The 23,367-nt window shown below is 43.3% G+C and overlaps 1 protein-coding gene across 3 annotated transcripts in view; it reads right to left on the bottom strand.

Annotated features, from left to right (window-relative positions):
* Positions 1-23,367, bottom strand: part of ptdss2 (phosphatidylserine synthase 2) — a 54,108-nt gene that overhangs the window by 2,677 nt on the left and 28,064 nt on the right. For all 3 annotated transcript variants that reach the window (XM_010898166.5, XM_010898165.5, XM_010898164.5), the window contains 8 exons: positions 20,357-20,424; positions 19,479-19,613; positions 17,383-17,433; positions 16,849-16,962; positions 15,159-15,277; positions 14,878-14,992; positions 14,382-14,527; positions 14,095-14,280 (listed from right to left, as the gene is read on the bottom strand). In XM_010898166.5, the coding sequence (XP_010896468.1) occupies positions 14,095-14,280; positions 14,382-14,527; positions 14,878-14,992; positions 15,159-15,277; positions 16,849-16,962; positions 17,383-17,433; positions 19,479-19,613; positions 20,357-20,424 (934 nt within the window). The remainder of the gene's footprint in view (positions 1-14,094; positions 14,281-14,381; positions 14,528-14,877; positions 14,993-15,158; positions 15,278-16,848; positions 16,963-17,382; positions 17,434-19,478; positions 19,614-20,356; positions 20,425-23,367) is intronic.

The following is a 23,367-nucleotide window of genomic DNA, read 5'->3' as shown; positions in this document are numbered from 1 at the left end:
GGAGAGTCAAGGGGGCCAGTCAGGGAACACACACATGCACGCACACGCACAGACCTTCACCAACCAATATACAAACGACCACAATTCCTTCGAAACTTTGATGTAAAGGCAGCCCTCAAATGATTGGGAATACGATTGATCACCCAATCTTCTCTAAAGAGCGGTGTAAACTTACACAAGATACTGTTTTTATGATTGCACACAAGTGCTTAAAGATAACAAACAGCAGATATAAAAAGTCTACACACCCCTGTTAAAATGCCAGGTTTTTGTAAACAAAAAACCTTACAATAACCTGGTTGCATATGTGTGCACACCCCCTTATAACTGGGGATGTGGCTGTGTTCAGAATTAACCAATCACATTCAAACTCACCTGCCATCATTTAAAGTGACTCTGATTAATCACAAATAAAGATCAGCTGTTCTAGTAGGATTTTCCTGAAATTTACTTAGTTGCATCTCAGAGCAAAAGCCATGGTTCACAGAGAGCTTCCAAAGCATCAGAGGGATTTCATTGTTGAAAGCGATCAGTCAGGAGAAGGGTACAAAAGAATTTCCAAAGCATTAGATGTACCATGGAACACCGTGAAGACAGTCATCATCAAGTGGAGAAAATATAGCACAACAGAGACATTACTAAGAACTGGATGTCCCTCCATTATTGATGAAAAGACGAGAAGAAAACTGGTCAGGGAGGCTTCCAAGAGGCCTACAGCAACATTAAAGGAACTGCAGGAATTTCTGGCAAGTACTGGCTTTGTGCTACATGTGACAACAATCTCCCGTATTGTTCATATGAATGGGCTATGGGGTAGGGTGGCAAGACAGCCTTTTCTTACAAAGAAAAACATCTAAGCCTGGGTGAAGTTTGCAAAAACAAATATCAAGTCCCCCAAAAGCACATGGGAAATGTGTTATGGTCTGATGAAACCAAGGTTGAACTTTTATGCTATAATTCCAAAAGGTATGTTTGGCACAAAAACAACACTGCACATCACGCAAAGAACACAATACCCACAGTGAAGCATGGTGGTGTCTGCATCATGCTTTGGGGCTGTTTTTCTTCAGCTGGAACTGGGGCTTTAGTCAGGGTGGAGGGAATTGTGAACAGTTCCAAATACCAGGCAATTTTGGCACAAAACCTTCAGGCGTCTGTTAGAAAGCGGAAGATGAAGTTCACCTTTCAGCACGATAATGACCCAAAGCACACATCCAAAACCACAAAAGCGTGGCATCACCAGAAGAAGATTAATGTTTTGGAATGGCCCAGCCAGAGCCCAGACCTGAATCCAATTGAACATCTGTGGGGTGATCTGAAAAGGGCTGCACACAGGAGATGTACTCGCAATCTGACAGATTTGGAGTGCTTTTTCAAAGAAGAGTGGGCAAATATTGCCACGTCACAATGTGCCATGCTAATAGACTCCTACCCAAAAAGACTGAGTCCTGTACTAAAATCAAAAGGTGCTTCAACAAAGTACTAGTTTAAGGCTGTGCACACCTATGCAACCAGGTTATTGTGATTATTATAATTTTTTTCTAATAGATCTCCGTTTGTTTTTCAACATAATTTTTCACGTTATAGGTCACATTAATGGTGGAATAAGTTCTGACATGATTTATTTTTGTCTTTTTCTTTTACATCACAAGAACCTGGCAGTTTAACAGGGGTGTGTAGAATTTTTATATCCACTGTACCTGTAGTTAAAAATCTATACTTAATTAAAAGTACTTCTGAAGTAAAAGGGTCTTCTGAAACTACTAAAGTAAGAGTAAAAGTGTCCAGTCAGAAAACTACTTGAGTAGTAGTCACAAATGTAATTTCTATAGGAATACAATTGTCACATCATTATGGCATTCAGATTGCTGGTTCACACTGATTTGTTTACACAGTGGACCCTTTCACATTATTAATCTCTGTCATCAGATGGATAATCAATCAAACAACAAAAACGGAAAAAATAATAACACATTGCCATTTATTTAGCAATCATATAATTCAAGCATGCCAAATGGTTATTCGGTCAGATGTATTGTTCTGATGCATGTCTTGTATCCAAATAAAAATGTACAAGATACACGGTTCGGTACGCTCTGCCAACCGAACAATAAATTAATCATATATTATAGTTTGAAAATATATAAGTTTGAATTTTCGCTAGACACCATTAGGCAGTGTGTTAACCTCACTAATGTTTCTTATTAAGATTACTTCCACCACATCTATGAACTGTATGGCTTTTGCCACAGGTCATTTTAACAGCTTATTAGCCAGTAATAGGTTTACTAGTATCTACTAATTTACTACTTGGAATAGTGAGAAGAATTGAGCAATTGCAAGCGAGACTGAAGTTGAACTTTACACTGCCAAAGCTATTTCATTTCAAGGCACAAAAACCTTTGTTTTTCTTTCATTCGTGAATTACATTGATACAATAACTATCAATATTAGTGAAGAAAACTGACTTTCTCGTCAAGTGAAAAGACGGGAATTGTGGAAACCCCTCCTCTTTTACTGCCCAAATGGTTGTGATCTAGCCTATATTACCCCAAAAAGCATGCATGGATGCGTACTTTGAAAATCCACCAGAAATAGTCACAATATAACCGTAAACAGCTTTATTTAAGGCTTACTATAATGTAGCTACTGAAGGATGTATCCAAGTTTTTGTCTATCCTGAACAAATCCTAATGCATAATTTGCTTTGACTGCAGCAAGTCTACAAACACCGGTCACCCGTGTGGGAGACAGCGTCGCTTACCACTACGCTATTTAACAAGGGGTAGTCACAGTCCATCAGTCAGTAAGAGACATTCGCTCTTCTAGGCCGGCTCTGCTTAAGCGGTCTGGCAAAAATAGTATTGCATAAACTAGTGGAGTATAAATTAACATGGGGAAAATATGCACATGGTAATACATTTGTTTTTCTTATATCTGTATTCAACTCAACTAATTAGTTATGAGACTTTAATAACACACATTTTCTTGTGAAGGAATTAGAAGTTAGCTAATTGCAAAGGAGCAACATGGCAAGCCAGAACTGGAAGACACACCAGTATTATTTAGGTCTGCCACCTGGTAACATTTCGGTTTCCCTGTCAACTATGACGGTGATGTGTATAAACCGCACCATGTATAAACCGCACCATTAATTTTATAGCTGTGTGTATACAAATCCGAATATTAACCGCACCCATATATAGAGAATTATGACTTGTAGCCTACATACATTGTACATTAATACTAAACATCTGTCACAGGGCGCTACCAATATGAATTTGTGGAAGAATAAAATATTTTAGAAAACCCTGTAATGCCAATTGGATCATATTTGCTACATGAGTTTGAGACTTCTATGTTGTCAAGCAATCATTTGTGAAAAAGTTCGCCAGTGGAAACAATATAAAAAATGTAAACTTGTGTATTAGCTGCACACATATATTAATTGCTGTGGTTTAAAATATTTTCAACATCTGGGTATAATCAATCTGTGGTTTATATATGGGAAATTACGGTATATTGTTATACACTGTGGAAGTGACGTGTTTCAAGTGGTCCTATTTTGTGGCACTGCTATGCGACTTCATTTTGATATACAGCTCCGGATTTCTTTTTTCAAAAAGGTCGAAAATGAAAATGTTGAGTGAGGAATGTGATGGCAATTTCATTGATCAGAACTCTTACACAGATTTACTGATTTACGGGTAACCCTCTAATCCGCTGGTGCCGGTCAAGGATGCCAGAACACCAGATCCCTCTCTAACTACATTCCTTTTTTCATCCAAACATGGGGGCTCGGCATCTTTAACTAGTAACCTAGTAACCCATACATGTATAGGACCAAGTATACATCTGTTCAAGAATTTCCACAACAGGAACAGAAGGGTTAAAAATTAGAGACCACTGCAAATTGAACACTTATGTTCCTTACTCAAAACTTTCCTTTCAAACTTTTTTGGAAAAGAAAGAAAAAGGTGCAGGGGTCTCAATTTTTTCCGGAGCTGTATGCTGCTGGACTATGCACTCTGGTTAAAGTTCTGATTTAAATTACTATTCTTTTAATGTTATAAGGAAGACACGGCTGTGTTTTGTTGCCCATTTATTTCCATATGCTCTTGGGAATTCACGCTATCCATGTTAACTATTATAATATATGGATAAGCTAAATTCAAATTACATGTTTCTCAGGAATTTCTTTTTTTTATGTATCGAAACAATACTGAACCGTGACACCACTGTACCACAAAGACCTTCGCCCATACAGTGTTGTCGAAAATTAAGGTTATCACCGAATGCTTCACATTTGAACCTAGATATGTCAAACCTAGTCAGAAATATTTAACTGAAAAAGCCATTCCAGCAATGTATGCAGAGACGACAGCAAAGGTGGAGAATGCACTCCAAACTGCTGAGAGAGTTGCACTCACTTGTGATTAGGGGTGGACGATATGAGAATTTCATACCACGAGTATCCTGGCCAAAATTATCCCGATTTATGATATTATCCCAATTGAAAATTATCGCAATAACAATTCTGGTTTCTAGCTCAAAACGACTGATCAGATATTCTTCCTTTACATAAATCTTGTTCTTGTGCATTTTAAAAGCCATAAAAATTATCTCATAGAAGGTTTTCACTGTATTAATACTAGATCATCTAGAAATATCTACAGGTGCTGGTCATAAAATTTGAATATCATCAAAAAGTTATTCAATTTCAGTAATTCCATTCAAAAAGTGAAACTTGTATGTATTATATTCATTCATTACACACAGACTGATACATTTCAAATGTTTATTTATTTTAATTGTGATGATTATAACTGACAACTAATGAAAATCCCAAATTCAGTATCTCAGAAAATAGATATTTTTGTCTGATTTGTCTGATTTTTGTCTGACAAGTAGGAATACTTCAGTGATTGGCAAGAGCTTTTTCAAGTCACTCATCCGAGGATCGGGGTGAATATAGATTTCATTTCTTATCGGTATTTACCTGTGGGTGCATGATCCTCAGTGCGCATTTTATGTGCCCTATTAGCTAACGATAGGCCTACTTGATGTGTCGATTATCCATAACAACTTCATAATCCATTGTAACAGCTACCCGTTATGTTGTGCCCATGTTGAATTGTGCAGATCATGCAGATAGAGAATGTTATTTAAGCCCGCACAGATTTTATTCTGTGTTAACGATTACAATGTAAACAAAATTATATAAAGAAAATAGAAAAAGATACATGTATAATAACTGATATCCTATTACTAATACTTTCTACAATATGCAGGTTAAGTTTTTTTCTACATGCATCTCTTGTAGCTGCACATCTTCTAGTAATGTTGTATTAGAATTGGAAAACTTTAGTTTATTCATTATATCATTCTCCAATAAAATGCCTGTTGACTATGTGTGAGCAGTAATAAAATAAGAGCACCATAACTCTTAAAAGGACATTCATTTTAATTACTTGCCTACTATCAGACACCCCACACACACATTTATACGGTATGCTACAGTCACGGTTATTCACAACAGTGAAAAAAGATATGCAAAATATACAATTTAATTTATTAGGAAGTTATACATTTTGCCCATTGCCATTATACTTAAAGCTGCACTAGGTTGGATTCTTTCAGTAAAAAAACAATTTTAGCATTTCGCAAATACTCACCTGTGAGAAAGCGGTGCCCCACCAATGCCCAATAGTTAAAGAATGTCTGAATAATATGAAAAATATAATTAACTTTTCTTAAATAAGTGCTGACTCAGAGTTCAATATTATAGTTTGCCTTGCTAATGTTAGCTTAGGGTTCCTGGTTGCAAGCTATTGAAAGCTAGTCTAAGTCTGCTGTAGTAGACGATGGAGGAATTGGCTGTTTTCATCCTGTCATCTTCTAGCTGACATTATAATTTCTTACAGTAAGCAAACTTCGCTCATGTGCTAGGCTAAGTTCCGTCTCTGGGGGATTTTTAGAATGTTAGACTATATTCATTCATTTAGAATGTTAGACTATATTAATTCGGAACAACACGTACTGAACCGAATGTCCTGGACCGAAAGGTATGGTATGGATACGTGTACCATTACACCCCTAGTTTTTCCACAGACTTTGTTTCACTGTTTATAAAAATAAACTGTATAAGGAGTATTTCATTTTTATTATCAATATCCCAGCATGCTTTGCGGCTGTTCATTATGTTAATGTTTGTTGTAAATGATGAGAAGGTAACAGAGTTACAGTGTTAACATTGTTAACATTTGGAATATTTTTGGGGATTATGATCATGTTTATGTATAGAAATGAAGATGATTCCGTTTGGTGTTCTTTGCTGCTTTACTAACTTTTTCATGGTGTCTGACAAAGCAGAGCTTGAGTTCGTTGACTCTTGCATATTTTTGCCAACCTTGTGCATGGTAGATTTCGTACATTGTCAAAAAAATTATAAGTGATGAATACACTCTAAAAAAATATAAAAAGTGGAAAGAAATTGTAGTTTTATGGCACTCTTTTTACAGTGTAGGCTAATTATCCGACAAAATTAAGGTCTGATTATCCCTCATCTTTGGCATTTTTCGGATCTGGCGGACTTTGGATACCAGTCGGACTGGGTATTGATTTTAAAACAAATCGGAGAGATATTGTAGGTGTCGAATAAAAATGTCATGGATACAGTTTGGCTGGGATTTACATTTCGTTATACGATGAAGAACTCCACCATGAGGATACTTTCTTGGCAGACAGTGAAGCACATTCAAGTTGTTCTTAGTCATTTATTCTCACGCTTCCTCCTAGGAGAGAACAACAATAAGCTGATGGAAATAATGGGCATTTTCATAATTTAAGATTGCATTCTTGCAATGCAGAGTTTGGGGAACGTTTTCTAGTAAAATCTATACAATACAAACCCAACTCATGATGCATTTTCAAGTCACTCATGTGAGGATGATCCCGATTTACGATTATCTTGATTATGGAATTTCTCTACAATATCATAATTGTATTTTCCATCGCGATTAGTACTGCCATCATCTATCGTCCCATACCTACCTGGGATTTGTGGACTTCTAGGGCCACCGAGACCAAGTGGGAAATGCACTCTTACATACTTCAAACTAGGGTGATGCACGACAGTCCCACCGGTGCTCATATGGCACCTGTGCCGTAAGTGTTACAGACGGCTACAGAGGAATGGAAGCTTGTGGAAAAAGACCCATTAGACAGTACTGACAACGCATTGAATATGACTGTAGCTGTTGAGCTGACTGGCTATCAACACATTCAATGTTTTGGGCACATACTGAACCTTGAGTCACAGTGTGCTCTGAAACTAACAGCTGTTGTTCGAATGCTTGAGAATTCTGAGAATTTCAGTCTTATTCCACAGAAGCACCATAGCCGCGGATGCACTGAAGAGAAACCAGAGGATGTTGGACCTTCCACCACACAAGCTCATAACAGGTAAGTTGTTTATTGTACAGTGTTACTGATAGTGTAAAATCGATATGATTCAATACAAATAATTTAATTCAAATAATGAGGTGGTGAATGATCTAGCCTACAATATGAATTCATGATTGTTAATTAGTGCTATGCTGCTCTGTTCTTGCATTAAAGCTAAGGTAAGTTGAATTTTAGTAATGACTAAGTGAATTATATAAAATATTTTTATATATTAAGGGGGGTTCAAACCCCCCTTAATGAAGAACAACATTATGAGTACCGTGACGTCGCCCGGTATGGCGCAGCCGGGGCCCCACCCTGGAGCCAGGCCCGGGGTTGGGGCTCGTATGCGAGCGCCTGGTGGCCGGGCCTTCCCCCATGGGGCCCGGCCGGGCTCAGCCCGAACGGGTGACGTGGGGCCGCCCTCCCGTGGGCTCACCACCCACAGGAGGGACCATAAGGGGCCGGTGCGAAGAGGATCGGGCGGCAGTCGAAGGCAGGGGCCTAGACAACCCGATCTCTGGACACAGAAACTAGCTCTAGGGACGTGGAATGTCACCTCGCTGGCGGGGAAGGAGCCTGAGCTAGTGCGTGAGGTTGAGAGGTTCCGATTAGAGGTAGTCGGGATCACCTCTACGCACGGCTTGGGCTCTGGAACCACACTCCTTGAGAGAGGATGGACTCTTCACCACTCTGGAGTTGCCCATGGTGAGAGGCGGCGGGCTGGTGTGGGTTTGCTTATAGCTCCCCAGCTCTGCCGCCATGTGTTGGAGTTTACCCCGGTGAACGAGAGGGTCGTTTCCCTGCGCCTACGGGTCGGGGATAGGTCTCTCACTGTTGTTTGTGCCTACGGGCCGAACGGCAGTGCAGAGTACCCGACCTTCTTGGAGTCTCTGGGAGGGGTGCTGGAAAGTGCTCCGACTGGGGACTCTATTGTTCTACTGGGGGACTTCAACGCCCACGTGGGCAACGACAGTGACACCTGGAGGGGCGTGATTGGGAGGAACGGCCCCCCTGATCTGAACCCGAGTGGTGTTCAGTTATTGGACTTCTGTGCTAGTCACAGTTTGTCCATAACGAACACCATGTTCAAGCATAAGGGTGTCCATCAGTGCACGTGGCACCAGGACACCCTAGGCCGCAGGTCGATGATCGACTTTGTTGTCGTCTCATCTGACCTGCGGCCGTATGTCTTGGACACTCGGGTGAAGAGAGGGGCGGAGCTGTCAACTGATCACCACCTGGTGGTGAGTTGGATCCGATGGCGGGGGAGAAAGCTGGACAGACTCGGCAGGCCCAAGCGAACTGTAAGGGTCTGCTGGGAACGTCTGGCCGAGTCACCTGTCAGAGAGATCTTTAACTCCCACCTCCGGCAGAGCTTCGACTGGATCCCGAGGGAGGTTGGAGATATTGAGTCCGAGTGGACCATGTTCTCCACCGCCATTGTCGAAGCGGCCGCTAGGAGCTGTGGCCGTAAGGTCTCCGGTGCCTGTCGAGGCGGCAATCCCCGAACCCGGTGGTGGACACCGGAAGTAAGGGATGCCGTCAAGCTAAAGAAGGAGTCCTATCAGGCCTGGTTGGCTTGTGGGACTCCTGACGCAGCTGACGGGTACCGACAGGCCAAGCGGGCTGCAGCCCGGGTGGTTGTGGAGGCAAAAACTCGGGCCTGGGAGGAGTTCGGTGAGGCCATGGAGAAGGACTATCGGCTGGCCTCGAAGAGATTCTGGCAAACCATCCGGCGCCTCAGGAGAGGGAAACAGTGCCCTACCAACGCTGTTTACAGTAGAGGTGGGCAGCTGTTGACCTCAACTGAGGATGTCGTTGGGCGGTGGAAGGAATACTTCGAGGATCTCCTCAATCCCGCTGTCACTTCTTCCATTGGAGAAGCAGAGGATGAGGGCTCAGAGGTGGACTCGTCCATCACCCGGGCTGAAGTCACTGAGGTGGTCAAGAAACTCCTCGGTGGCAAGGCACCGGGGGTGGATGAGATCCGCCCTGAGTACCTCAAGTCTCTGGATGTTGTGGGGCTGTCTTGGTTGACACGCCTGTGCAACATCGCGTGGCGGTCGGGGACAGTGCCTCTGGGATGGCAGACCGGTGTGGTGGTCCCTCTTTTTAAGAAGGGGGACCGGAGGGTGTGTTCCAACTATAGGGGGATCACACTTCTCAGCCTCCCCGGGAAAGTCTATGCCAGGGTACTGGAGAGGAGAATACGGCCGATAGTCGAACCTCGGATTCAGGAGGAACAGTGTGGTTTTCGTCCGGGCCGTGGAACACTGGACCAGCTCTATACCCTCTACGGGGTGTTGGAGGGTTCATGGGAGTTTGCCCAACCAATCCACATGTGTTTTGTGGATTTGGAGAAGGCATTCGACTGTGTCCCTCGCGGCATCTTGTGGAGGGTGCTTGGGGAATATGGGGTCCTGGGTCCTTTGCTAAGGGCTGTCAGGTCCCTGTAAACCGAAGCAGGAGCTTGGTCCGCATTGCCGGCAGTAAGTCAGACTTGTTCCCAGTGCATGTTGGACTCCGGCAGGGCTGCCCTTTGTCACCGGTTCTGTTCGTAATTTTTTATGGACAGAATTTCTAGGCGCAGCCAGGGGCCGGAGGGTGTCAGGTTTGGGGACCACACAATTTCGTCTCTGCTTTTTGCAGATGATGTTGTCGTGTTGGCCCCTTCTAACCAGGACCTTCAGCATGCGCTGGGACGGTTTGCAGCCGAGTGTGAAGCGGTGGGGATGAAAATCAGTACCTCCAAATCCGAGGCCATGGTCCTCAGTCGGAAAAGGGTGGCTTGCCCGCTTCAGGTTGGTGGAGAGTGCCTGCATCAAGTGGAGGAGTTTAAGTATCTAGGGGTCTTGTTCACGAGTGAAGGAAGGATGGAACCGGAGATTGACAGACGGATCGGTGCAGCTTCTTCAGTAATGCAGTCGATGTATCGGTCTGTCGTGGTGAAGAAAGAGCTGAGCCGCAAGGCGAAGCTCTCGATTTACCAGTCAATCTACGTTCCTACTCTCACCTATGGTCATGAGCTTTGGGTCATGACCGAAAGGACAAGATCCCGGATACAGGCGGCCGAAATGAGCTTTCTCCGCAGGGTGGCCGGGCGATCCCTTAGAGATAGGGTGAGAAGCTCGGTCACCCGGGAGGAGCTCAGAGTAGAGCCGCTGCTCCTCCACATCGAGAGGGGTCAGCTGAGGTGGCTTGGGCATCTTTTTCGGATGCCTCCGGAACGCCTTCCTGGGAAGGTGTTCCGGTCCCGTCCCACCGGGAGGAGACCCCGGGGAAGACCTAGGACTCGCTGGAGGGACTATGTCTCCCGGCTGGCCTGGGAACGCCTCGGTGTCCCCCCGGAAGAGCTAGAGGAAGTGTCTGGGGAGAGGGAAGTCTGGGCATCCCTGCTTAGACTGCTGCCCCCGCGACCCGGCCCCGGATAAGCGGAAGAAGATGGTATGGTATGGTATGGTATATTAATTCAGTATAGCAATTTAAGTAAACATCACAAATTCCTATTTTACGCAATATCATTCACAAAATAAAAATTTTTGGGCTATTTTACATTCGAATGATGGCACAAATGGACATGGACAAGTGTCAGTCAGTGTGTGTGTGTGTGTTAGAGTCAATAAGCTAAGAATCAATGCACATTTTATAAATTGTTTCCTATCAGATTTCAAATTTTGTGAAACTGACACTACATTGCAGTGAATAAAAACGTAATACCTGCTTTTTGCCTTTATATTATTTTATTCTTCAGTTATACAGATACTGTGATGTATTATAGATTATTGTCTTGCAATGTATCAAGTATCGCAGAATCGCCGTGTGGTGATACCATCGTTATCGCGGGCAAGGTATCGTAACATATCTTATCTTGAGTTACTCTGTGATTCCCACCTCTAGTCCATAGTGCCTTGTCAAACTTGTTAGCAGCTCTGTTCAGTGCTATGTTAACTGCAGTACTCAATGCACTGGTAGAGCAGAAATTACATACAGTGGGGAGAACAAGTATTTGATACACTGCTGATTTTGCAGGTTTTCCTACTTACAAAGCATGTAGAGGTCTGTAATTTATCATAGGTACACTTCAACTGTGAGAGACGGAATCTATAACAAAAATCCAGAAAATCACATTGTATGATTTAGAAAAAATTTATTAGCATTTTATTGCATGGCATAAGTATTTGATCACCTACCAACCAGTAAGAATTCTGGCTCTCACAGACCTGTTACTTTTTCTTTGAGAAGCCCTCCTGTTCTCCACTCATTACCTGTATTAACTGCACCTGCTTGAACTCGTTACCTGTATAAAAGACACCTGTCCACACATTCAATCAAACAGACTCCAAGCTCTCCACAATGGCCAAGTACCAGAGAGCTGTGTAAGGACTTCAGGGATAAAATTGTAGACCTGCACAAGGCTGGGATGGTCTACAGGACAATAGGCAAGTAGCTTGGTGAGAAGGCAACAACTGTTGGCGCAATTATTAGAAAATGGAAGATGTTCAAGATGATGGTCAATCTCCCTCAGTCTGGGACTCCATGCAAGATTTCACCTCGTGGGGCATCAATGATCATGAGGAAGGTGAGGGATCAGCTCAGAACTATACGGCCTGGTCTGTGATCTGAAGAGAGCTGGGACCAAAGAAAACCATTAGTAACACACTTCATGGATTAAAATCCTGCAGCGCACGCAAGGTCGCCCTGCTCAAGCCAGCGCATGTCCAGGCCTGTCTAAAGTTTGCCAATGACCATCTGGATGATCCAGAGGAGGAATGGGAGAAGGTCATGTGGTCTGATGAGACAAAAATAGAGCTTTTTGGTCTAAACTCCACTCGCCGTGTTTGGAGGAAGAAGAAGGATGAGTGCAACCCCAAGAACACCATCCCAACCGTGAAGCATGGAGGTGGAAACATCATTCTTTGGGGATGCTTTTCTGCAAAGGGGACAGGATGACTGCACCGTATTGAGGGGAGGATGGATGGGGCCATGTATCGCGAGATCTTGGCCAACAACCTCCTTCCCTCAGTAAGAGCATTGAAGATGGGTCGTGGCTGGGTCTTCCAGCATGACAAGGACCCGAAACACACAGCCAGGGCAACTAAGGAGTGACTCCGTAAGAAGCATCTCAAGGTCCTGGAGTGGCCTAGCCAGTCTCCAGACCTGAACCCAATAGAAAATCTTTGGAGGGAGCTGAAAGTCCGTATTGCCCAGCGAACCTGAAGGATCTGGAGAAGGTCTGTATGGAGGAGTGGGCCAAAATCCCTGCTGCAGTGTGTGCAAACCTGGTCAAGAACTACAGGAAACATATGATCTCTGTAAACAAAGGTTTCTATATAAGTTCTGCTTTTCTGATGTATCAAATACTTATGTCATGCAATACAATGCAAATTAATTACTTAAAAATCCTACACTGTGATTTTCTGGATTTCAACTGTGAGCTTTAGATGCTGTCACTCACAGTTGAAGTGTACCTATGATAAAAATTACAAACTTCTACATGCGTTGTAAGTGCGAAAACCTGCAAAATCGGCAGTATATGAAATACTTGTTCTCCCCACTGTATACAAGTCAGGATACTCAACATTCATTATTAGGGTAAAAATAATGAATGTAACTGAAGTAATTTGGTCAAATGTAACAGTAAAAAGTTCCTTCCTTCAAATGACTTAAGTAAGAGTACAGCTTATAGAGAGTAACTAGAAAAGTAGTGTAAGCACTTAACCTCCCACTCGTGTCTGTAGCCTGGTGTGCTATAAGAGTCTAAGGTGCTGTCTCTGGAACAAATATACCAGTTTGAGCAAGGTTTTGATATAGCCTACTGCTAATCTAACACACCCTTATGATGTTCATGTTTATATTTTGAAGAGGGACACAGCATGTTCCAGGAAACAGACATTCACACAGCATCTCAAACCAGAAGCCCATGCTTTGTCACCCTTCATAAATCGTGCTGGTGGCTTAAGAACAAATCATAATCGTAGCTTTCTAAATATTCCACAAGACACTTTGAAGTGTGCACACGGGACCACCAGATCTAACACCATTTCTTACTTGAGAAGCCACCCCAGAATGAGAACACCCAAGAAAGAGCCTCAAGTGTAAGGTCATAAATCAAAAGGTGAAGATTATGGTACATGGCATAACGAGCAATACAACATGCATAGTGGATCCATGCTGTGGAAGAAAACACAGATCCATTATGGATCCATTTCGGATCTATAAGTGGCGAGGAGGTGGATAAAAGGATGACAATTATGATTGCACCAAGACTGATCGCAGAAACAAGGACGAAGGCCCAGCCTCACGCCCTGAAACCTACCTTACTGGTTATGAACATTGCTGATGAGCGCCAGAGGGGAAAGGTGGATAAAACAACAGACAAGAAGCTTTAACGTGCAGGGCTGATATAGCCAGACATTCACCAAAGGGTGGGGAGGTGGGTGAATTTGTAAGAAGCACAACAAAAACAATTAGCAAAATTAACGTAAAACAACCACTACAGAATATGAGGCTGAAATGCATGAAAAGAAAATAATCAACAACTAAAATACACATTTAAGAAATGTATGCAGACAATGGGTTCCTTGAATCAACAGGAATTAATGCGAAGCATTCAACCAAAGTATCAGAGATAACTGGCGAACTTACCGGATGAAGAATCGCCACAGTGTCCAGCAGAGGATGAGAAGGATTCCCAGGATCCAGCACTGGGTGACGAAGAAGGGGATGGGCAGCATGATGGTCTCTGGGTCGTATTTCATCACGATGAGGAACTCTGTCACGGTGATGGCCGCCACCATCCACGCCTGCTGCCCCAGCTTCCTATAGAACTTGCTGAACAGGAGAAGGTTTGAGGGGAGAAGAGTGGTAGAAATTAATGCGCTGTTACACGTAACATCATTGCGTGTGTGAAAACTTGTGTCAACAACACTCACGGGTCATCCATGAAGTCGTAGATCTCCCTCATGGCCACACCACCCACGTTGACGAAGAAGACAAGGCGTAGCAGCACGAGGTAGTGCTCTGGGGGCATCCACAGCACAAATTTTAGGTAGAAGGTGTTCAGCTCCGCCAGCAGGAACTGGTAGAAATCAAAAACATAAATATGAAATATCATCATTACCCTCTCTAACATCTACAATCAACATTTTACCCAGGTCATTTCATATTTAAAACATTATCCTTTCATTATCCTTTTCCCCCCCATATCTGTCTACTATTTTATAATTTCCTTCTTATTTTCCACTTGCTTTGGTAATGTAATCAAATGTTTCCCCATGCCAATATAGCCTTTTGAAATTAAATGGAAAGAGAGAATTAAAATAAGATTTTTGAACAAAAGGTTAGAAAGAATAAGCATTTGTCAGAAGAAAGAGAGTTTGAGAGAGCCAACAGAGAGAGATTAGTAAGAAAAGCAAGGTTGAGTCTCACCATGAAGATGATACCCAGGACAGCCAGCCACCTGCGTAGGTTGGATGCTGGCTTCCATTCAAACTTCACCCAACTGTAGGGCGTGAACTGGAAAGCTATGCGCTTGATCTTCCCCCTGTTTGACAAACAGTTAGCTAGTCCCTGGTGAGCAATGGGAAACCTTTAGAACCTACGACTATTACAACACACTTGGACAGGATCATGTCAGCTAGGTAAACAACACATCTGGAACTACTTTGTGTACAAACATAAAGCAAAGGGCCAGAAGGTAGGTATCGTACTTGTATGTGGGAATGTTCCACAGGCCCTGCCACTGGTAGGGCTTCATAGACAGCCAGCCTAAGGTCTTCATCCCAGCGTAGATCCCAAGGCCATTGCACACAAGCACATCCATTATCCACTAGAAGACACAGATAGGCTATTTAGCATTCAAAGAGAAACCTGGCATTCAGATATTACTCAAGCTTTCTGCACATTTGCTGGCTACTGACAGACATTTCACATTTACTGGCAGATATGTAACAATTAATCGGGGCGACAGAGACAAAATTACAACAACTGACAGAAAATGTTAAAATTCAACAACTAGTGACAGATGAAACACTGCAACATCTGCTGATAAGCGACATGACATTACATCTATTGACAAAGTAATAACATTTAACATCTACTGACAAAGACATTCCATTACAGGGCTCCAAAATAACAATTTCCACTGGTGGCACTCAATATTACAATTGGTGGCACCAGCAAGATTTGGTCCCCCCCCCCCCCCCCCCCCGGCATATTAGTTTATCTATATAAAATGTCTACATAAAAGATAAATTCAGTAATTTCACTAGAATGCATGTTTAGACAGTTGTCCCTTACATCTATGATTAGGCTACTAGCATTGGGATATTAGTCTCAATGTTTTTTGTTAGATATGCCAAGAACACATTCTCATTTACCGCAAAGACCTTGTAGAGAACATTCAATTTCTTTCACATTAGATTTTTCTTGGGTTGATTTAGCTATTATGGTCTTACATTTTAGTAAATACCTTGTGCTTTGCATGGTAGATTTAATCATGGGCAATAATGACTAGTGATGGGAAGTTCAACTCTTTATGGATTCAAAAGCTTAAGTGGTTTGTGAAAAGTACTCATTTTTAGACTGACTTCCTTCATTTGAGTCAGTAATTCCCAGAGTACCCTATGACCCACTGCTTGCTTACAATAAACTGAAAACTCAAGTCATGATTCTACATACAAGCCTCTCAGTCAGAATAGGGGGCCATTGCTGACATGTTTCAGACTTATACATATACGTGTGGTTTAAATGAGGTACATTAGTACTAAGCATTCAAAAAAGGGTATTTCTTAATGCATTTAAGCTCAGATTGAAGCTGTGAGGGTGATTAGCACATAGTTCACAAACTTCAGAGCATTTCTAAAAAATAACTGTTCACAAACTGCACACCGGTAATAAGGCCACTGAGAGTTTTCAGGACAAGAAGAATTCACATTACTCTTTCATAAAATCTGGAAAGTTGGAATAAATAAACTTTTTTCAAGGCTGCACTGGTGGAACCCAAATTTTTTTTAAACTAAAAAGCCATAAAAAAAATGCAACCACTTGGTCTTCTGACAGAGACATAACATTAGAACATTTACTGACAGAGATTAGAAATCAGGAACACTGCAAAATCTCCTGACAGGGAAACATAATATAACTTCTACTGACAGTGACACAACAATAAACATCAATATTGGACATAAAAACACAACATCAAAGATCTAATGATAGGGCAACAAGACTATTAAAAAATATCTGTTGTTACAGAGGTGTCTTCATATCAAAACGGATTTCATATCCAGGATAAAGAATGTAATCAATTAAAAATCCACAGCAATATCACAAGTGGATAAAACTATTCTTTTGAAATTGAAGTTGAACTGTGTGTGTCTAATGAAAATATGAAGTACGTACGTGGTCCCACCAGCACTCAGAGAAGTTGGGGAGCTGGTGCTCCAGGCTGTACTCCAGGAACTCAAACATCACGCTGATGATCATGCACATCCACCAGTCTCTGATCACCAGTGTCTGACAGACAGAAAGTGTGAACTAAGAATTTAGTTGTTGCAGAGTTGTGTAAGCAGTTAGACACCACATCGCTAGCCCTACCTTTTAGCCTTTGTTAATTAAAAGAGAAATGTGCAGACTTTCTGCAGAGGAAGCTGGGTGAACGGCAGCAACAATAATTTCCATTCTAATCAACCTCCCCACCCCCAACTTCCTACTCACGCTAATGTTACTTTTCTGTCTGGTTGACCAGCTGTAAAAACCAAAATCTGGCTTCGGATGCCCAATAGAAAGTATGCACCCAAGTCCATGCACCCATAATGAACACTGACATTCTACTACAAACAGATACATTCTGGACATTTTATTTTATAATGAAAAAAAATCGACATATACATTTAAGTATATAATACAGGCTGTAAATAGAGTACATCGACCCACCTTAATATACCAACCGAGAAAGTGAGCTGGGACAAAGCCATCCATCTTGTCCTACAAAGAAACAAAGTATTAAAGCTGCACTAGGCATGATTTTTTCCAGAAAAAAATACAAATGTTGTCCCCTATAAACATGTTGTATAAGCTAATGAGGCCCTCCAAGAGTTGTTTACACGGACAGTTCAGTGCCAGTGTGATGACACAAACGTGTCGCTACTTTCCACCCAATTCTGTTTCAGCAATCCCGTTACAGCCAATCGCCTTCTGCAAGATGGGCCTTCCTCATTGGGTTATTTTGTCAACATGGATTTTACCTGAATGATATATAAAGCATAAGTAGGCCAATGCTTACTGTAAGAAATTACAATGACAGCTAGAGACCAGGAAGACAAACTGCCAATTCTTCCCTTGTCTAGGTCCGGGCGAGGGCAGTTATAAATCTTTCTAATTGCCTGCTTATTGATCTTCTGTGTTTAGAAACCCCCAGCAGAGTGGGCATTCCATAGATGACAAAATTCACATTAGCTACATTGCATTGCATTGCATTAACGGTGGACCTACAATCAATAGCAACTTATAATCAACAGCGGCCTACAATCAACAGTGACATTTGAGATCACCCTTTTACAAAGATGTCAGAGGACTGAGAACTTTCTTTGACTGCAACCACACTGAAATGCTCTGTGGAAATAGCATTGATTAATAAACAGTTTATGGTTAAGAAATGAATAGACCCACTGAAACTCAGCATTCTGGAATTGCAATCCACCAGGGAAGGGCTTCAAAGAGACCAGTAGGAGTCGTGGCATATTTTTATTATATTTTTATCTCTTCACAATTTTAACATGTCCAATTCACTATTATAGCCTCTACCATGGTGTGGTCAACAGGACATTAGCCAACAACCACGAGTGAGCTTGCAGATGCCTAACCTAACACAGTCGCTATAGCACAATGAGATAGTGGCAGCTCCTGTACAACTACCACCCGTCCACACCGTCCAGCGGAGTAGAGCTCATCTGAACAGCCACTTGAAAGGAGGACGGTGCCACAAATACAGTATGTACACTGTGCCATTAGAACACAAAAACACTCTTATTTAGGTCTAAATATCCACAGCTTTTACATGGCTGTCAACAAATTGTGAGACAAAGCAATATAAGCCGGCTATGTGATTTAAGGAAACATTAAGGATAAGGTATTTCCCATCAGTTATTGAACCAATTGCTCTATATAGCGCTGAAGTATGTGGTCCACTCTAAAATAATGAATTTACCAAAAGTCCAATCAAAATACTGCATGCAGTGGCCCGGCTGGTCTGTTGCTAATACAGCAGCCTGTGGCACACAAATAGGCTCCCAGAGGTCCCCATTGACACAGTCCCTCATCCCCCACTGTCATCAAAGTCAGAAAACATTATACTGCATACAGTTTTACAAGTCCAAAAAACGAAAGAACACGTCATTTAACGTGACTGATTTTGTGACAAGATGATTGTGGAAATGCAATGTAAATAGATAGATAGAACTTTATTGATCCCTGAGGGGAAATTACGATGTTGCAGCAGCAAAATTCACTCAGATTACAAAAACTCACAGACTAGACATATATAGACAAACTAACGTGAGGTTAATTGAAATTTACAAACTGTACATATTTACATATCTAAGGTGTGTACACATGTACAACTGTGTGCATATTCAGGATGTGCAAATTAGTATCCCTTTATCAATGCTAGTAATGAGAGTGTTGAGTATGAAAACGATGCTATGTAAATACAGGAAAAACTAGGAACAAGGTTTTTCTATTTATTGGTGGAAGCAACTATGGTGCAGATTTATAGAACGGCCTGTTAGTCAGTTGGTTGGAAACCTAACCATTGGCTGCAAAATATGGAGCCTCCTGTCATGGTGGCATTTATCAAAGTCATCATTGATTTGGAGCATGACATTTGTTCATTTCACTTCTGATGTGCAAAAATGTTCATCATACAAATTAACCCTATTTGAATTGAACAGAGAAATGTATTTAGTGTTGCAGGGCCTTCAGGATCACAATTCATATTGTGTACAAACGCTAAAGTTGAGCTTGTCTCTTACCCATATGTTATGCCAGGGGTCAGTGGTGTTCCCTGGGTCATAGATGAGGCAGTTGCCACCATAGTCCCTCTCAGGCAGGGGCACCCCCAGTTTGGGGTCGATGGACTTCATAAACTGTCTCCCGTCATGCACCGTCTAACGAGTAACACCAAATGAAACTTAACATTGAATTACTTTTACTTTGAACATATCTGCATGTTGAGTAGTGAACTAGAGTCGTTTCTCAAGGATACGTTCTATTTCATTGTCTTCCATTTTCACTTTGAACATAACTTCTCTAGTCACGAAAGTAAAACTGGTGACTTAAAATGAATGCATATTTCAGACAATAATGATCTTCTTAATGTGCATAGCACATTAAATTAGTTTCTAAAAGATGTTACATTTCATGTTATTCAAATATTACAATCAAAAGATCAGTAACCTGATTAGAGGTTACTTAGCCTGTTTTACTTTCGTAACTAAAGAAGTTATGTTCAAAGTGAAAATGGAAGACCGTGAAATAAAACATCTTCAATGAACTAGCTAACTTGTGAATATTTACGTTGTTTTCAACATACAACTTGAAGGGAATGAAACCAAACACCTTTAAGAAACTACCTAACATCTCTATACAAGATAAGTTAACTTAACTTGTTTCCTTCTCATCCATTTAGATCCTTACAGATCCACTCTGCACCTGACCATGTCATAGATTGCATTTGATTGTAACGCTTTATTAAAGAGACCAGGTTGGGTCTCTATATTAAAGCTGACTGGAGTAACTCTCCAGTCCAACAACAGCCCTCCTTGCAGCTGCAAAAGCCCAATCCTTTGATAAGGAGTGTGTCTGTGTGTGTGTGTGTGTGTGTGTGTGTGTGTTGTTGCAACCAACTCACCTGGAACAGAACAAAGATGAGGAAGAGCTCGTAGACAACAGAGACACATAGCCAGAAGCGCCAATATGCTGAAGAAAGAGGAAAAACGGAAGATCATTTAAGCATCTGCTAAGCACTCCTGGAATTGTCCTACATACAGCTCTCCTTATTATCACAGCAGAAAATACTAAAGAACTGGAAAATGGACTTGCTGATGAGGGCCACGCGGTTACATATTACTGCACAGCATGCAATTAGTCTGTTTTCCCCCCACCTGAGTTGCATGATCAAAACAGAAACACTTCCCAAAAAAGGCTTGCAGGAAAGCCTCTGCTATCCTCTCCCTTACTAGGAAACATGCCCTGGTTGTGGTGCCCAGTCACTGTTATTTCACATCCCAAAGGAACCTGGCGCTGAAAGTGCATTAACATTATGCTGCACTTCCTGACTGAAGGAAGTTGACTCTTCCATGGAACTGCTGCTTTTCCATGTCAGGCTGGAAGGCAAGACATTGCTTGCATGTTGAACATTTGCAACAGACCAGAGACTATTTAAACTAAACTATTCTGGTCTGAAGTCGTTTTGCAAGGCTTTTATTGATAGTAGGAATCAGAGGGAGACAGGAAACGTGGATACACTGTGGTGAAAGCTAGAGATGGGTACTGTACCCTGGTCTCCAGGGAGACGCATATGGTATGAAGCCAGGAGTAATGTCAATGGGACCATGGCTGCACATTTAAAAATCTAAGATTGTGTTGTAGAATCTGGATAGTAGTATTGAATATGTTTCTGAGAATCTGAAAGGTTCTGATAAGCATGTGATGTGGTTGGGAAAGCCGCCATTAAATTTAGGATTTTCACTAACAGGCACACACAAGTTCCTTTGTTTCATAACCGCTTCAACATATTTGCAGCTAGTGTTATATCCAGGCCCGAGTCTAATAAGAGAAGCCTGGCATTACTAAACTTTTCAATCTATCTGAAATTAATTTAAACAAGTAATTGTAAGAGTGGGCTCACCACCCACAGGAGGGACCATAAGGGGCCGGTGCAGAGAGGATCGGGCGGCAGTCGAAGGCAGGGGCCTAGACAACCCGATCCCCGGACACGGAAACTAGCTCTAGGGACGTGGAATGTCACCTCGCTGGCGGGGAAGGAGCCTGAGATGGTGCGTGAGGTTGAGAGGTTCCGACTAGAGGTAGTCGGGATCACCTCTACGCACGGCTTGGGCTCTGGAACCACACTCCTTGAGAGAGGATGGACTCTTCACCACTCTGGAGTTGCCCATGGTGAGAGGCGGCGGGCTGGTGTGGGTTTGCTTATAGCTCCCCAGCTCTGCCGCCATGTGTTGGAGTTTACCCCGGTGAACGAGAGGGTCGTTTCCCTGCGCCTACGGGTCGGGGATAGGTCTCTCACTGTTGTTTGTGCCTACGGGCCGAACGGCAGTGCAGAGTACCCGACCTTCTTGGAGTCTCTGGGAGGGGTGCTGGAAAGTGCTCCGACTGGGGACTCTATCGTTCTACTGGGGGACTTCAACGCCCACGTGGGCAACGACAGTGATACCTGGAGGGGCGTGATTGGGAGTGCTAGTCACAGTTTGTCCATAACGAACACCATGTTCAAGCATAAGGATGTCCATCAGTGCACGTGGCACCAGGACACCCTAGGCCGCAGGTCAATGATCGACTTTGTTGTCGTTTCATCTGACCTGCGGCCATATGTCTTGGACACTCGGGTGAAGAGAGGGGCGGAGCTGTCAACTGATCACCACCTGGTTGTGAGTTGGATCCGATGGCGGGGGAGGAAGCTGGACAGACTCGGCAGGCCCAAGCGTACTGTAAGGGTCTGCTGGGAACGTCTGGCCGAGTCTCCTGTCAGAGAGATCTTTAACTCCCACCTCCGGCAGAGCTTTGACTGGATCCCGAGGGAGGTTGGAGATATTGAGTCCGAGTGGACCATGTTCTCCACCGCCATTGTTGAAGCGGCCGCTCGGAGCTGTGGCCGTAAGGTCTCCGGTGCCTGTCGAGGCGGCAATCCCCGAACCCGGTGGTGGACACCGGAAGTAAGGGATGCTGTCAAGCTGAAGAAGGAGTCCTATCAGGCCTGGTTGGCTTGTGGGACTCCAGAGGCAGCTGACGGGTACCGACAGGCCAAGCGGACTGCATCCCGGGTGGTTGTGGAGGCAAAAACTCGGGCCTGGGAGGAGTTCGGTGAGGCCATGGAGAAGGACTATCGGCTGGCCTCGAAGAGATTCTGGCAAACCATCCGCCGCCTCAGGAGAGGGAAACAGTGCCCTACCAACGCTGTTTACAGTAGAGGTGGGCAGCTGTTGACCTCAACTGGGGATGTCGTCGGGCGGTGGAAGGAGTACTTCGAGGATCTCCTCAATCCCGCCGTCACGTCTTCCATTGAGGAAGCAGAGGATGAAGGCTCAGAGGTGGACTCGTCCATCACCCGGGCTGAAGTCACCGAGGTGGTTAAGAAACTCCTCGGTGGCAAGGCACCGGGGGTGGATGAGATCCGCCCTGAGTACCTTAAGTCTCTGGATGTTGTGGGGCTGTCTTGGCTGACACGCCTGTGCAACATCGCGGGGCAGTCGGGGACAGTGCCTCTGGGATGGCAGACCGGGGTGGTGGTCCCTCTTTATAAGAAGGGGGACCGGAGGGTGTGTTCCAACTATAGGGGGATCACACTTCTCAGCCTCCCCGGGAAAGTCTATGCCAGGGTTCTGGAGAGGAGAATACGGCCGATAGTAGAACCTCGGATTCAGGAGGAACAGTGTGGTTTTCGTCCAGGCCGTGGAACACTGGACCAGCTCTATACCCTCTACAGGGTGATGGAGGGTTCATGGGAGTTTGCCCAACCAGTCCACATGTGTTTTGTGGATTTGGAGAAGGCATTCGACTGTGTCCCTCGCGGCATCCTGTGGAGAGTGCTTCGGGAATATGGGGTCCTGGGTCCTTTGCTAAGGGCTGTCAGGTCCCTGTACGACCGAAGCAGGAGCTTGGTCCGCATTGCCGGCAGTAAGTCAG

Source organism: Esox lucius, chromosome 19, assembly GCF_011004845.1.
Source record: "Esox lucius isolate fEsoLuc1 chromosome 19, fEsoLuc1.pri, whole genome shotgun sequence".
Taxonomy (NCBI): domain Eukaryota; kingdom Metazoa; phylum Chordata; class Actinopteri; order Esociformes; family Esocidae; genus Esox; species Esox lucius.
This window is presented reverse-complemented; position numbering and strand designations above follow the sequence as displayed.